This window comes from Calypte anna, chromosome 4A (genome assembly GCF_003957555.1).
Source record: "Calypte anna isolate BGI_N300 chromosome 4A, bCalAnn1_v1.p, whole genome shotgun sequence".
Classification (NCBI taxonomy): Eukaryota; Metazoa; Chordata; class Aves; order Apodiformes; family Trochilidae; genus Calypte; species Calypte anna.
Window position 1 is genome coordinate 16,346,135 of NC_044248.1, and position 17,070 is coordinate 16,363,204.

Consider the following 17,070-nt stretch of genomic DNA (forward strand, 5'->3'; position numbering starts at 1 on the left):
TCTGCCTTTAGAAAAGCAGCAAGGAGAAGAGTTGTGTTCTGAAGCTGTGTCACAGATGTTGCAGTAATATTTAAGTGCTCTACATATGGTATATTATCAGCCTTAGAGTCACTGAACGCTTAATTTCTCACACCCACATCACTACACTGGAGAAAAATAAATCCATTTTCTCTGAATAACAAATGTATTTGGTTGGTGTTAGTTAAATATTTTAAAATATTCCTACTTCTGTGAAATGCATAAAGATTCAAAAGGACTGTCTGTGTGCTAGATATAAATGATCCATACTGGTCGATGGTCTGTGTGGTTATCATTCAAGAGGCCATAAACAGACTTAGGTTGATTGTTTGATTGAAAACAACACCATCACCACAGGAAAAAAAAAAAAAACCAAACCCTAAACAAGCAACAACAGCCCACACAGAACGAGCAAATAAACAAACAACAAAAAAACCTACTAAAACATTTTAGGATGGCAGGAAAAGAAAAAGAAGTCAGAATTAATTTTTGTCTTTTATGGAAGAATAGTATTTCTACTGTACCCCTGATATAACTAAGAAAAAAAAAAGACAAAAGAAGCAACAAATCTCAGGTTAGGTACAGGTTACAACAATTGCTCTGAACTCAGAAAGCCTTTGGTACTCTTTCCTGGCAAAACTCGTACAAAATATTTCAGTTCATACTCCAGCTGCTGCCTCCTCCATTCCTGCAAGTTCAGAGCACTGTGGAGTTATAAGCACCAGCTTTTCCAGAAGTATTTTGTACCATATAATTTCACTGTTCTTGTTATGAGCAGTACAGCCATAAAGCTCAGTCTCTAAATTAAGCTTTGAGGATGTTTGGCAGCTCTTTCTGTAAGCTGAAGTTTGAGATGTCAGTGGTGGAATGCTCGCTTCATTGGAAATATCTTCTCAATGGCAATGGGAGTTTCTGTCTTTTATGAGCATGGAGCTGCTACCTGGTATAAAAATGAGCTTTCATTTACTAGTGATCTTTTACGACATTTCTGATCCCTTTTTTCCTATTATTTCTTAATGGCAAAATGTCAGGCTTATTTTTAAGATGCCAGTGAAAATAGCAAAGCTTTTTCTTGAAAAAATTCAAAGGCCTGCATGCCCACATGACTTAAGTATAGCTGCCTGAATACCACACAGTGATGCCTGTGACTTTTCACTCACATGGGGAATAACTCAGCCTTCTGCCATCTGAGTCACCTGTAGGAAATGTTATCAGAACTTTGGTTTCCCAAAATGCAGAGCTATGGGCATTCCCAAAGACAGCCGTGGCCACAGAAGGAGGAAGTAAAAGACCAAAGGAAATACTTACCATATTTCTTCCCACTATGCCAGACATGCACTCATTTTGAGTAACTGTAACAATAAGTAAAATCTATGTGTAAATATTCTCCTTCCAAAGATCCTTAAAGTAGACCCAGACAGAAGGCATTGATCTAGTAGAAGTTGTATTCTTGTATTTCACCCATTTGAAATGGGTGCCAAGAGGAAATTAGCATAGCTAGGGGATTTTGAGCACCTAACTTGGATGACCAGGCAATGTTTTTATTAAACTTCTAAAATTAATCTTTATGCTCTGGAATAAATAAATTTAAATAGGGAAAAAAAAAAAAAAAAAAAAAAAAAGCAGTCAGAGAAAATAATCTCTTCCAAAATACCACAGGAAGAGTATTTACAAGTTTACTACCTATAGGACATAGATACTTCTTTAAATTACGAAATATGTATTTAATTTCTAAAGTGACACTGTATAGAACAAGCCTGTGTGCTCTCTCTATGAGGGAAGTCCACTTTACAGAGGAACACTGACAAATACTTTATATTCAAGATACCACACAACTGGATATCAGTCTGCTCGATCACTGGCACTCACAGCTTTCAGTGACCACAAGAGTCACTAAGTATCATTTGTTAAAAAAAAAAAAAAAAAGATTTTTATTAGAAAGGAAGCCTAAAACCAAATAAAACAGGACAAAGCTTCAACGTGGGAGCCAATTTTGCTCACTTCTGTTATAATAAAGTGAGAAAATAAATATATATGTTCTGTTCAAGAACTGCCTCCAATTTTTGTACCTTTTTCTTTCTTTATAAGACATTTTTGTTACGCACCTGGTAAAACAACTACCACGACTGAAAGACAAAAACAGTGAAAATATTCCCCTCCCCAACACATTCAAATACAAAATATCCACCCCCTGCCAGTTCAAAGTTATCTGTATTGGATTTAGCTAAGAGATTTTTTAGGATAAAAATACCTCATATGCACAGACTCAATTTTCTTTTGAAAGCTGTGACCCACGCAGGCAAAATCTGCATCTGACTCATCAGCCTTGGCAGTCAGGAGAAACTCAGTGCTCTAAGTATAACCAAGCTGCTCACTCTTTGGGGCTTGATAACTTGCTCCATATTATGCAAGCCCAGCTGAAGAACTGGGTGAAAAGGACAAGCTCAGATAGAATATTCACACAGAGGATCCCACACGTAAACACATACATTCTTCTAACCCACACTCCTGGTTTAAGAAGGTCTTTGCCAGTCTGCTCTAAGCTACCCATCACCATTTCTCTGCTAGAGATTAAAGGTCTCCTAGAGATTAAGGTTGCTTTGGTAAACACTTTTTATTCCTATTTCAGACACTGAACCAGTTACCACCTTACCCAATATAACTACCAGTCAACAAAAATGGATTCACAAAGGCTGTTCAAAGTGTTTTACGTCAGTAGCTCTGTGGTAGATAATAATGGATTTTAATTTGCAGGGAAGGAAAGATGAATCAGAAGATGGTAACCTCCTCATCTAGTGCTGCTGCATCTGGGGAAGAACATATTTCTGCTTTACAGGAACAGAGAGTTTTGATTTACCCAGCAAAAGAATTACGGATAGGAGATGAGCTTGTTGTCCCAAAAGGGGAAAAACAACATTAGGGAGAAGAGCTGTGTAAGCCACAGGACGGAATTGTCCCAAAGGCAAAGGGGTACACACCAGCCACAAATCTATTCAGGCTGTAAGTTAGAGGGCTAACTATCAGAAAAACATGGTTCCCCCAAGATTTCCTGTTTAATAGTTTGTTCTACTACTCCCAAGTACTTTAAGACACATGTTGGTCAGGTTATGAAAGAAATATCATGAGGCAATACTTGCAGTAGTAAGAAAACCAGTCCAAAACCTTTCCCTTCCTGCTGTGTTTCAAATCTTGTTTTCCAATTAAAATTAATGTCAGGATTCAATTTTTATTCCTGTGTTTTAACTGATTCAGCAGCACAATTCACAAAGAAAATGGAGGCAGAAGAACTGCAAAAAGTTTCACTGGAATAACAGAAACACATTACTGTCCCAAATTTATTTCAATGTTATAATTAATTTATGCTCACTCAAAAAGTTATGAGAATTAATAAGCTGTTTTAAGGAGATGTATGTTTGAAGTAATACATGACTTAAATTGACATACTATAACAGAGTCATTTTTTTGACAATTGCAATTAAAAATATTTATTTCATCTCTGATTTATCTGATTTTCCAAGTCATATCCACTGACAGTGCATGACCACCAATCAGTTTTATACACAGGTATCACATCAGCATTCTTCAGAAGTCAGGGTGTGCAAAAGGCTACCTGATTTCGTTGTTCAAGCTCTACACTACCCATGAGGTCAATATTTTGTCAACAGCAAAGATTTTCTCATTAAGAACCCAGTGTAAGGTTTTCATTTTACTTTCAGTTCTCCAACTAAACTGGCTCCCACACATGGTAGATCAGGTAACTGCAGCAGCTCAGCTCCTTCAGATGCACTCAAGTTTCCTCCCCACATATGTATAAAGACATAAATACACTGCCAGCTTGGCTGACTGGAATTATTAATTTTCACAATCAACCATCTATCTGGAACAAATGAGGTGTGCTTACTGTTTGGTCAGCATGGAAAAACTCAAGAAAATGGTGAATACCATAGGCCTGAGAAAAACCTTCAGAAATTAATCACACTTTATATTAAGAATTGCTTCAGTGGTCTGTAAAGTTTTGATAATTTAGTATCTTCTCTCCAAGTAGGAAAAGCATATTTTAATGAGCATTAGGTCTTACACTCAGTTACAAAAATAAAGCAGTACAATGCCACACTGTAAGAAGGCATCTACTGCTGCTTTTGCAATCTTTCCTAGGTTATATATGTCATTAATAGATTTCATAGACAAGCTCATTATAAAGACATATGGTCATAAAACTAACCACAGATTCAAGGGGAAGCTACTCTTCCTTTGCATCAGGGCTCCTCCTGCCTCTTACCTTTCTTTCTTTTCTCTACAGAAAACACTGCCTTCCCTCTCTGTTGCACTCTCCCAGGAGCAGGAACTGTAGTTTGAAGCCATATAGCACCATGAAGTCCTAAAAATCTCAAGTCAAGTTTCTCTGGAATTGATTAGTTACAAATTTCCACGTCCTTATAGCTACAAATGAAGCAGGACTCACCTACTAGCAGCAAAAAGCCTCATATTCCACAGTGTAAACACTTAACCTGGCCAAGCACCCATCACCATAAAACCCACAGAAGTTTAACACTTACTTGTATTTTCTACCATTTTTTTCCAAGATAGCTCTCCACTCAGTTCATAGTTCCAGAAGAAGCCAGACACAGGCAGCAAAAAAGAGCAGGCCCTTCCCCAGCTGCTGCCCATTACTCTCCCAGAGGACTGCCCTTTCTCTTGCCCCACACGCAGGTGTTGGGAGCCATCAGGAATGACTGACAGCCTGGGATTTCAATAACAGGAACTGCATAGCAGAGTCAGAGGACATGCCACATCCCAAGTCATTCTGTTCCTCACATTTCACAAAATCAAGAAACTCTTAAGCTTCTCAACTCTGAATGTTTCCATGCCACTCATGAAACTTGTAACACCTCATTTATCTTCATTTAAAACCACTAGATCTCCATCTCTCAGCCTGATTTAATACTGAAGTCATTCACCTGTTTTACCTGCACAGAGGTAAAGCTACAACCACTGGAAAAGAGCAGACTTCCCCATCTTGGAAAATCCATCAGAAGAGGGCAAGGAATACAAAAGACAGAAACTGTTCTGTTCCTTGCTTCTGCACATTTCTTGCCCTGACTGCAGCTTCTGTTTGAGATGCATCACTAAGGGTAATGTTGGTAATGTGTCCCTGTAGAAGGTACAGGAGAAGTCACAGCTCCTGGTGAGTCACACAGTGCCTCTAGGGAAATGACAGCACTCCCATCCAGCCTTACCACCACTTCCAAAATACAGGAAGATCTTCCTTGTTACAAGGAAGTTGGATAGTGATGGGTCAATATGAAGTATTTCTGTTCCCAGAAACTATCTGGTTTTTACCAGCCATTTGGACCAAGCACATCCTGAAGCCTTCCAGTTACAAACCAGGCTGGATGTGGAGGATGTTGTCTAGATTCTGCCAAAGAAGGGGAAACACCCAACCACATGCATGCTATCCTCTCCCATACACATAACCCATGACTCGGTGTCTTGTCTGGTTTTCTTTTGGAAGAAATAAACCAAACAATCTAAAATATGAGGATATCAAATGACACTAACACGACTGTGCCATCCAGCAGGCCTCTGTTCTCTCCTGAGCAGGTTATATCAATCTTGAATATTATCTACAGCTAGGAATTCCAGTAGTAACATTACTCTTCTTTAATTCAATCTTTTTTAGAAGGCTTGTATGGAGCCACTAAGTCACAGATTTAGCACCATCATTTTAATTAAAATCAGACTGAAAACCAGTTATCTGACTTCCCTCTTGGACCTTCCTCTATGCTAAGCACTTCCCATCTGGCTCACTCTCTTTTTTCTTTTTGGCTTGCAACACACTTGCTCTGTCAGACTAGATTACTTTTTGCAGTAAATTTCAGCTCCAGCTCTCAGACACTTTTTATTGAAGTATCTTTTTTTGCCCTGGTATAGTTATAGTCCCCTTGGGATTTATATTATAATTTTTTTTCATTGTATTATAGCTGTGTTGTAAAAATTCTCATTGCACTAAAATTTGGATTACAAGCAAAGAGGGAGGTTTTTTGCTAATATTTAAGAAGGTACACTGTTACATTTTAGTGATTTTTTTTTTTAATATCTCTAGATCTCTACAAGCAAGGTATTCAGCTTCACTCTGAATTATTCCTGGTGCACTATATTGAACAGAAAAAGATCTTACAATATCTATGAAAAATGACTACCTGGCATAAGGTTTGGATTTAAAAGGTTTTGACTGAATTTAAATTCAGTCAAAACAAAATATTTTCTTACAGAGTTGTCTCCCACTACCTTTCTCGTCCCAGTCCTTGACACCAGGTCTCTTCCTTCCCCACTGCAGCTCTGGAACTTCAGGGTCTCCTCCTGGGGAATGCAGAAGCCAACAAACCTATTTGTCCCCATTTGGGGTAAGCTCCTCATCCCATACCTGCTTTGTGATAGTTCTATGTAACTCTGAAGAAGAGTTCTGGCAGCTCAGACTGTTCAGCAATAGGTTTTTTAAGAAAACTATCGATGCTTAATTTGCTGACAATGACTTTGAGTGCCAAGATAAATCTCTCAAGAAAACTAAAATGTGATGTCCCCTTCGTCAAAATATCTCAATGCCTACAGCATCCAAATGGAAAATTATCTACCCTTTGAGACACTTCTACTTGGCACAGGCTGTAGAAGTCAACCTTCTACGTGAACAAAATACAAAATGAGTTGGTCAGAATGAATATATAGCATGGCATAAGAAATCCTGACTTCCTCCAAGGAATCAGACCCCTTGTAAGGGTTGAACACCTCCTGCTCTGGATGCTGCTGTGTTAGGTTATAGCACTTTTCTGTGTTAGGCACTTTGCAGCTCTCTACATTCAAAATATCTGGTCCTTTCCATCAAGTTTTCACCTCAACACTGGTGAACAGGAGACTTAATTTGGATGATAAATAACATTTTCTTGTGAAAAAGTGGATATTTAGCACTGAATAGCTCAGTGGTTTTGGGAAAACCATTCTCCCACAGATATATGTGCCAACACATATATTTTTTGACAATTAGCCCAGTGCTCAAGGTGGTGTTGGTGGTAAACTATCCAGGCCATCTGTTTGTCACAGGCAGTTCTTAGATCACAGCACCATGGTTGCAAGGCACTACAACTGCAAACCCTTATAAGAAAGCCCCCAAGCTTCAAAGTGCTTCAAGGAAATAAGGAAATTTCTGAATCTGGGATCCTTGAAGGAAGAGCAGCAGTGACTTTTTCCCCCAGGCAGCCCTTCATCATTAGGGGAAAAAAAAAAGTAGACACAACCTTTAAGAGGGAAAAGAAGTAATAAAGAATCAACAGCAGATAATAGCAGGTTTCAAGTCCACAGTCAGTTCAGTCTAGCAAGAGAGTATTTACAGTTGAATAGATTGCAGCACAAAGAAGATTCTCATACTGTAATCTTTAATAGTTTGTGCACCCTGAGTTGCCAGAGATGAAGATACAGCTTCCCTGCTTTGCAGCACATGGTAATTATTTACACCTGCTCCAACTCAGCACAAAAGGTCAGTGACTACTCTACAAAAATGGAGAGGCAAATCAAACACCAAAGCAGAGTATCAGTAAAATATAGTAAAAAGCCCATAGTCTGAAACATTTTTCCTGCCCAAATTTTTGTGTGACTTAAGCAGAACAGGTCACTTTGCCTAATACAATAAAGATTGATGGGTCCCTCTCATGCTAGACCCTGTTCTCAACTCCTTACAGTTTTAACTCTTTGAGCTATATATTTCCTGGTACATGTCTTCCTCAAGATTTTTTTTTCTTCATGTTTATGCACCTCTTCTGTTTCTCTGACAAAGATTAAAATAAAATGTGTTGCACTTGCTTACCTAAATCCATACAAAATCTTTCCTTATACACTTGGTTGTTATCTCAAAGCATGTAGTTTACAACAGTGACCCAGCAGCTGACAACTTCTCTCTCTAGACTCCAAGATAGACTTCCTGATGACTTGGGGGGGAGGGAGGAAAGAGAAAAAAGAAAAGAAAATAGACAAATTGTAATAATTTTATGACCTAAAAAAAAAATGGTTTCCACATGCTAATATATTCATAACTAAAATTAAATATCTGAATCTTTTACTGCATCTGGCTCAGGGCCCAATATTCAAATTTTCTCTCAGTTTCTAATGAGATCTGTGAAAGCATTATTGCTTAACTATCTATTGGCCCTTACCAACCTTACTAACACTTGTAACTTCTTTTAGAAGATAATATGACCAACAAGCAAAACACATGGTTGAACACAGACTTCCCGTGTACACACTACATTATGTAAAATCCATGAGACCAGCCCAAATAATGCTAATGCTCAAATGTACATCTTGTAAGTAGGCTCTTCCAAGCACTAGAAATTGATCACGTTTGCAGGTTCAGAGCTGATATTTTCTCCCAGGTTCAAGCCTTCAGGCTTGCTTGGAAGTTTACAGTGCCAGCAGGCATGAAAACTCTAAACTTTGTACATGACATGGACAGAGAAAAAGAATTGCAGATTAAATGTATGCTTTTTCTGCCTTCAATGTATGTTTTCAGCTTTCTTCTGTTCCTTCAGTAACTCTCCCTCCCAAAATTCTTCCAGTTTCCAGAAAAATTAGGCCACTTACACCAGGGGACTGGGTTGGATATCAAGCATTTCCCATGAGATCAGGTTCCCTGACACCACTAAGGTCAAATTAACATTGATAAAATAAAAGCAGTGTTTTACCTGGGATATGAAAATCTACTTCCAGTGGTTATTAGAGCTCTGCAGTGGTTAGGAGAAGCATGGTTAGTCTTTATTTGATTTGAAGATTTTATTTTGCTTTTGAGGGAAAAAAATTTAGTCCATCCCAGTTCGTATCTTCATATACATTTATAATTTATGCTCTGTTGATTGAGATAAAAAGGACAAACATATTAAAATTTGATACCTGTCCTCCAAAAGGAAGGAATAAACATTTCAGAATAAAATTTGCATTGTTTAGCTCTGATCATCTCCATGTTTAATTGTCATTGCTGTCTTAAATAATGATTCTATTTCTTCTTCAAGAATTGAGGACCAGCTTTTTGACAGTATTTTAATGAAATGCTGTAAATACTGAACCATAACTCTTTCTGCACTCATTCTGAACTTATTTTAATTGCTTACTGAATATAAAACTTTACCATTTGTTCCTACAAGACCTGCTGTCCTGCAGGTAAACCTCTGACAGTATTACTTAAGGAAGTCAGTTTTGCAAATAATGAACATTAGTGTTTTCTTTCTTTTTTTTTTAAATTTGATTATACAATAAAAATAAGTATTCAGAGAGTCAGACATGAAAATAAAAGCTGAACACTGGATCAGATAGCTTGAACTCCAAGACACAACATAAAACCAAAACAAAAAAACCAACCCATACAACCAGTTAATTTTGCTTTTTTTGCAAATGTTATCTTGTCTGTTAGCAGTTCAGATTTCACTCCATCCCAGAATGTCTGCGTACTGATATGAATGAAATTAAGTAGCCAAATGATCTATCTCCACCTAAGAGCTTCTTTTCTTTGCATAATCCCATTTTTAACATTTGTATTGGAAAAATCTAGAGAACAGAAGAGTAGTAAGGCAAAAGACAATGGTAAAAAAAAAAATAATCCCCAACACTGGAACTTAAAACTTACTTTAAGAAATTAAAAGCCTGGAAGAAATATACCATAGTCTGAGATATAAATAGATCTCCTTCAAGTGTAGGACTAGTCCTCCACTTAAACTTTTACACAGTTTCATGATATTCCACCAATGCCACAAACTGCTAATGCCCAGAGATTTTCAGGACTATTCCTCTTGAGCACAGAGTTATTGCAGCTTTGCCCTATCTTCAGACTCTTGCATTTCTTTTTGCTGGCACCACAGCCTTGTGTCCTGCATTGGGATGTCTGCATTTTTATTCTCCTGCTGCCTGTGCAAGCCACCAATTACTCTCTCCAGTGACACACTGAAACCAGTTATAAGTTTGGGAATTTACACTGTTAGCAATAAAATATATTATTCTTTTTAATCAAGACAGCAATTACTATGATTGCATCTGGGGTTAGTTTATCTCCTTAAACAATGTTTGTGTTTATCCAGAACATAACACTTTTAAAAAATTTTACACATCTGAGACTATCATGAGGAGAAAGCTTGAAAGGCAGATTTGGGAACTACAGGTAATGAATGTTGCTGGATCCTGAAGCACTCCTACTGCAATTGCAAGTAGTTATTATCTAGAAAGTCTGACTCCCAATAAAATTAATTAGGAGACATCGCATATCATAACAAAGAATAACAAATTGCTACTGCTTGTGTAGCTTATGCAGGATGTGCAAAACTGCAGAACTCATCAGTACAGACCCACTGACCATGAGGAAACAGCTGCCCACTGCAGTCCGGTGCTCTAGAAAATGCTGTTCTCAACTTCTACAGCTGTACACAATTAAATACATCTGATTGATGTAGGTGAAATACATTACCATAAAGGCTGATTTAGTAATTGGAAACAAAACATTACCCTATGAAACCCTCATTAAAATGCATTTATTTGTGATTAATGTTAGCATATTGTTACGTATGATCTTAAGTGTTATTAAGTAGGCATCTGTCATATGATTACTGTGTGTCTTCTAAGTGCCTCTCAGTAACATTTATTGCACAGCTAAATTACAGGGGGTCCTGCCTTTGCTGAAGTGCTCACCCTTTTCTACCCACTTAGACACATGCAATTCAATTTAATGTGAGAAAAATCAACACGAGGAAAAGCATAAATATAACATTTCCATAGTACTTTACACAGTATTTTAGAGTAGTTTCACGGACTGGTTCTCATACACAGGTCCTTACACAGAGGTAGACAGATGGATTTTGTAGACATACATCAAGTATGTCACAGTAATGATGCATGTGGCTTTTTTTTTTTCATTTAATTCTGTCAGTTTGGTGACAGCAAAAATTATCACCCCAGTGCAACAAGTAAGTGTGCTTGACTTTCAACACATCAAAAGTGAAACTTGCACATGTGTTCCTGTGCCATTAATTAACATGAAACTGGAACAACAGCATGAAATCCAGATCAAGAAAAGAGGTTATCTACCTTTCTCAGGTAGAAATTTTTGGACAGAGGGAGAGAGAGACAAAATTACATCCAAGTTTCTCTATTCAAAATACCAGAAGTTTTATAAGCATTTAAGAACCCATCTGCCACAAAAAAGAAAAATGAAGCTTCTAACTCACTTTTGTGAGTTCAAAAGCACCACTGTTATTGTCATTCTTAAAGGGATCTGTAAAAGAAAATATAATTTCACCCCTATCCTCATAGGGGTGTCACTTAACCTTCCTCCCAGGTGTCACAGGCTTATCAGCAAGAATTTTCTTAGGCTCTCTGTGATTACTATCTAACAAAAGGTGAGGAACTGCCCAGCAAAAAGGCACAGGCTGTGGAGAATACCTTCAAAGACCAAGGATTTATTTACATGTTCTCTAGGAGCAAGGATCTACCTTGTAGCTACTCTCAATGTTCATTCAGTAAACACCACATGGCATTATATTTCACAAGAGTTTGCATCATGCTATTTTTAAGAGTTTATGTTAAATTATCACAGTTAATAATAAACTGATAATGAAACCATAAAAATAATGGATCAGATATTACCAATATTTCCACAGCATCAATGAAAATACACATAGCTATCAGAAAAAAAATCAAAATAACAATAGGTGACAAGAAAATGAAGGAAGAAACCTATCAGCAGTATGGGTTATAAATAAAACAATTTGCAAATAAAAATTGAAGATGTCTGAATTAAAACATTAAAAATAAGATGTCCAAGTAGAAACCTCACTGGATCTCTTCAAAACACTGGATGCTTTTGCACACAAAGTTTTCGGTCAAAACCCTGCTCCATGATATTCAGCATATGCTCTGATATTTGATACTGTAACCAGCATATTGTGCTGTACAAATTATTTATGCTTTACAAGCTATGTAAAGCCTGTATGCCAGGGATCTATGTGCATATGCAATCTGTATCTAAACAGAAAAGCCACTTAGAAATCTTGCCTGATTAAATAAGTAAAATGTTGTTTCAAATCACGGGTTTTTTTTTTATTCTTCTCTTACAGGCTCACAACAACAGCTGCTTGCATGATGGATCTATGCAGCTGTCCTTTTGATGAACAAAACTGCACACTAGAAATTGAAAGATGTAAATTACTGGAAGCAGAGAGTTGGCCAGATTACATCTGTGGCTTGAAAGACATTCAGAGGGCAGGTAAAGGAGAAGCAAGTTGTTCAAATACTGTGTGTCCAGTGAGTGACCTAAGTCAAAATATGTTTTGTTCACAACATTGGCCTATCCAAGCTTCCTAGTTGTTACTCAAAATCTCTCGTCAAGGAAAGGAGGGGAGTGTTTGCTGACAATAAACTCAGAGGTCAGCAGCTGTGCACCATCCATCTTCAGTGCCTGATCACCACAGAACCTGAATTAATTACCTGACCTCAGTGCTTTCATCAAAATTACCATCTTCCCCACATGGTGGTAGCAGGATTGATCTATTGTTCTTATTAAATGACTTGGAGGAAGAGTCTACAAAAGGAAACAGCTTGATCCTTCAGCTCCAAGGATCCTTCACGAGAGCTCTGCCATTGTACTCCGTGAGCACAGGATAAAGGTGTGCCACTTGCAATTTTTTTGTCATTTACACAGTATTTCTATCTTTTACCCTGATAGCCTGTAGAGAAGTGTCCATGGAAGTTTTTTTAGAAGATTTTTTATTCTGTCATTGGTCAAACCAATGGCTGCCACTGACCAGAGAGCAGTTTGTCTAAACATAACCTTTAAGACTACAAAGTCCAAAGCAAAATAATGCAGCAGTTTGCTAAGAATTTCAGTTTATCACATTAAAACTTTTGCAGTGTCAGGCTATCTTTTTTATGTAATAATACTTCTTTCTAAAGTAGTATTCTAGAAAGGATTAACAGATTTCCCCAAAAACAGTATTTTGGTTCAGTTTACTGAAAAGAAAGAAAAACTTTAGCATCTGAACCTCTGCTTTGATGGATGGTTTGAAATGTTAAATAAACAGAAATAAGATGATCCAGGACTAAGCAAAATAAATTCCTAATACCTGTCATCAACAAAAGCAATTCTTTCATTGTTTGTAACATATCTCATTCAAAGAATTACAAGTTTTCAGAAGCCCAACTCTCATTCTTCAGAAACTCATGATATAAGATTTTACCTTGGGCTGAGAGGAAGTGAAATTTCCCAAAAATCTCACAGCATTAATTTTCAAACTATTCTATTTTCATAGTGTCAAAACAATGGAATAGTCACATATGAAACTTTTAATAGTACTGTTATACAAATATAAATTAAGTAAGTCTAAACCAAAGAAGGCCAAATCACTCTGAGCCTTAGAAAATGCTGCTAAGATTTCAGTTTGTTCTGAATTGCAGAGGTTTTCATCAGTTCTGTATACACAAATGTAATGTCAGAACATATCTGTGAGGTGGTAGTTCTCAGGCACTGGAAAAAGCAGGCAGTTTAGAGCATTGACGAGACATTGGGCTCTCAGCCCAGTGTTTGTATTTGTTTACAGTTTCTATTTGATGGCACCAGGAAGATGCCTCATTTAAATCACTGAAATGGGCACATACCTTCAGAATCACTCTCCATAATGAAGTATTTTTCTTCTTTTTAAGTGCAGAATCAATATCCAACTTAATATAAGTCACTAGGGGCACAGCTTTTCATTTAAATTTTATATGCATTGTTTGGTAAGAAATTTTGAATGTTTCTCCAATAATTATTTGGTTTTGCTCCTTTTCCTGGAATGTCATTTTACAGTGATTTCAGAAATTTTCTGCCAGGTTAAGAACAAGTCTTTTATTCAACAAGCAAAAGAATTCAATCCAGTAGATATTCACAGCAGGGTCAATGAAATTTTTTTACTATAGAACATTTTCTGAATAGAACCTGCTTGTTTAGTTCTTTAGTAATTCGGAAATTGTGGGTTTTCCAAGGTCCTAGTGTTTTCGCACTGCAAGTAAGCAACTCAGAGAGAGAAGCAGAGAGACAGTGCTGTCAAGGTTCTTCATGATGCACCTCAATAGCTGCAGTGCCAAGCACCCACAGTAGCTTATTTGTTGAACACGTACAAGGAAGTCTCTGGAAGGACACACAGGTTTTGCACCATATTAAACCCTCTCAACAGATACATTATTAGCACCATAGGCTGGGCCATGTCAATGTGCATGTCATGAACTGTAGATGGGTGCAGACAGATGAATCTTCCTTGGGGTACGGCGCTCCAATGTCAAAGAGGTGTTCTTATCCAGGTGCACAGTCAGTGCTCCAATCTTGCTGCCTTCAGACTCAGCCAGCATCATTCAGTGCTTCTGCTCCAGACTCAGCTGACCTCCTCCTTTGGCTGCCCAAGAGTGAGCCAAGTGTGTGTTGGGAAGCTCCCCTTTTATTGCCCCCCCCCAATCCTGCTCATGCACAGCTGAGGCAAACCCTAAATGGGGGCAGAGGCTTAACACAGGTGGGCTTGACACAAGCTCACACCTCCCACCTCATAATTAGCACCTGAGTGCCTCAAACATGGGGCTGTGTACGCATGCTCAGGCCATTCCTCTACACATTCTGCTACAATGAACACTTGTGTTGGACCAACCTGCATCAACTTTCTCTGTACATCAGCTTTCAGGTAGCCCATTCTACATTACTCTGCTGACTGAAGCAGCGCATATAAATACACATGCCGTCATTTTCTTCTCATTCATAAGAAGCAGAGGCAGCAGGCAATTGTAACTTCCCTTTCCAGTGCTGTCCATCACCTTTCTGATCCCTCAGTTACTTTCTGGTAGTGCAAAATTCTGAGGCTCATAATCCACCACTTTATGAGACCTACAGAGCCACTCATCCAGATGCATTTTTGTCATACCCACCCTTGGGCTTTGCAGGTCCCTGACTTTTTTCTGGCACAAAACAGTTTCCTTGATGTTACTTGCAGCTCCTTGGCTTCTCTTCTGACTCAGACATACTAAGATATGCATTAGGAGAACAAGTCATATCTTGATTTTCAAAATAAGTGTGTAACATATCTCTTCAGGAGCCTTTCTTCCTGACCAGCAGAGGAACTGTAAAAAAATATGTACAGTACCACAGCGATGAAAATAGACAACTTCCTACTAAAGTTGCCTTCATACTGAATTACTTGTGAATTTATTTACTACAACATGATTGATTTGAAGTCTCCAGTCCACCAGTGCTTAGTGAGAATGGACTTAGCACTAACACTGAGACCTCATCAAGAATCAAAATTAGCATCAGCTGGAAAAAGCAATTAAAATGCCAACACAATAAAGGGTGGGAGAATACCATGTCACCCATGTGTCCAGTCACATGTCACCAAAAGAAAATTGCTTTTCAGACCTTTTGAACATTTGCTATAAATAAGTCATGTCTCCAAAAAGACACATGTTGGTATGTTAAGCTTGTTGAGTCAATGCAAAGAATCAACATTGTTATTCACAATTTGTAACAGGTCAAAACTAGCAGAACACATTGCTTCTGATTAGTATTTTGATCAGTTCTAACAACAGAATGATTTTCCAAAAACACAAATATGTTTACCTGCTACTGCACACCTACACGTAGTATGTCAAGAGCACTGGCATCTTTGAGAATTCTGCATCTAAATTGCATCTCCTAATGCACCAAGCTTTTCTCCTCTACATCTGTACAAATCCTGAAAATCATTGATCATACCTGTAAGAAGAACAGAATTCTGAAGAACAGACTTCCTCCTTCTTTCTTAGGCATTTGGGTACAAGTAAACCTGTTTTTCTGAGTACTCTGCTCTTAGTACCATTAATTCCCTCAAGAGCTACCAGAGTGTGAATGAAGAGGTGATACCTGTGACCACTGCCTCTCTGTTCATGCCGCATGTAATATGTGTGTGGTTTCCTTCCATGACAGAACCAGTTTGAGATTCCCATCTCCAGTTCTTCAGCTCCTGGGCCGCACTTCAGCTATTTCACTCTCTGCTGTGCCAGTATACCAATCTCCACAGAGCTGGGATAAAAATCAAATTGTTAACACTTTTTTGGTTAAAAAAAAATATCTCTTCTATAGAAAGGCTTATCCATTTAAAATGTACACCTCAAACCCCAGGGCAGAACTGTTCAATAAATAAAAGGGACAAAGAAGATGGTGCTGTAATTAATTGTTAAGCAATCTAGGAACCGCTTGTATAACATGTAGCAGCATCTCTCACCACAAGACAGATACTGTGCATTATGTGCACTGCCAAACAGTTTCAAACCACTGGAAAGTGATGGTGTTTATTTTTATACTATGTACAGTTATATGGTTTAACCCATAGCACCAGCTTCCATAGAAGTACCCTTTGTGGAAACCATCACTAAATGGTAATCGCTACTGTGAGGAGATGTGCTCTATCTTGCTATTGCCACTCACCTTCTTTTTCTGCTGCCTGTCCTCTACTTGGCTTCAGCACGAATGTAGTAACAGTAACATTCTTCTTTTAATTCTAATTTAGTTTCTTAGCAACACTTTTATCCTCAGTGCTGCCAGTAATCATGAAAGCTTGATGCATGCAGATAGAAAAGAAACAGAACACAGAGACAGTAAAAAAGACCTGTACAGATGTGCAAATCTATGCAACACTAATAGCCCTAAATCCAGTAGCTCTCAGCAGCACATAATCTAACACAGAAATAATATGTCTGATCTTCAGGTGATCTCAGTTTTTGTCAGTTAAACCACTATAACTTACACTGAGAAACTTCTCTATCTGCTTTTGTACTAGTTGTTTTAAACGTTTGTTCCAAGTAGATGGTCCTTTCTTCAGCCCCACCCTCAAAGTTAGATCTGATCAACAGATACACTGAAATCAAGACAGAAATTAGGATTCGTGCTTCTGAGGAGTGTTCAGTGCTGGGTAGAAATTGCACATGACAATTTGGAATTTAAGCAACAATACAAAGGGCGAATAATAAACTAAG

The 17,070-nt window shown here is 37.9% G+C and overlaps 1 protein-coding gene across 1 annotated transcript in view; it reads left to right on the plus strand.

Moving 5' to 3' along the window:
• GABRB1 (gamma-aminobutyric acid type A receptor beta1 subunit) overlaps window positions 1-17,070 on the plus strand; it is a 90,532-nt gene that overhangs the window by 59,202 nt on the left and 14,260 nt on the right. Inside the window, exon 5 of the mRNA XM_030449955.1 lies at window positions 12,159-12,241. Coding sequence (XP_030305815.1) covers window positions 12,159-12,241 — 83 coding nt within the window. The remainder of the gene's footprint in view (window positions 1-12,158; window positions 12,242-17,070) is intronic.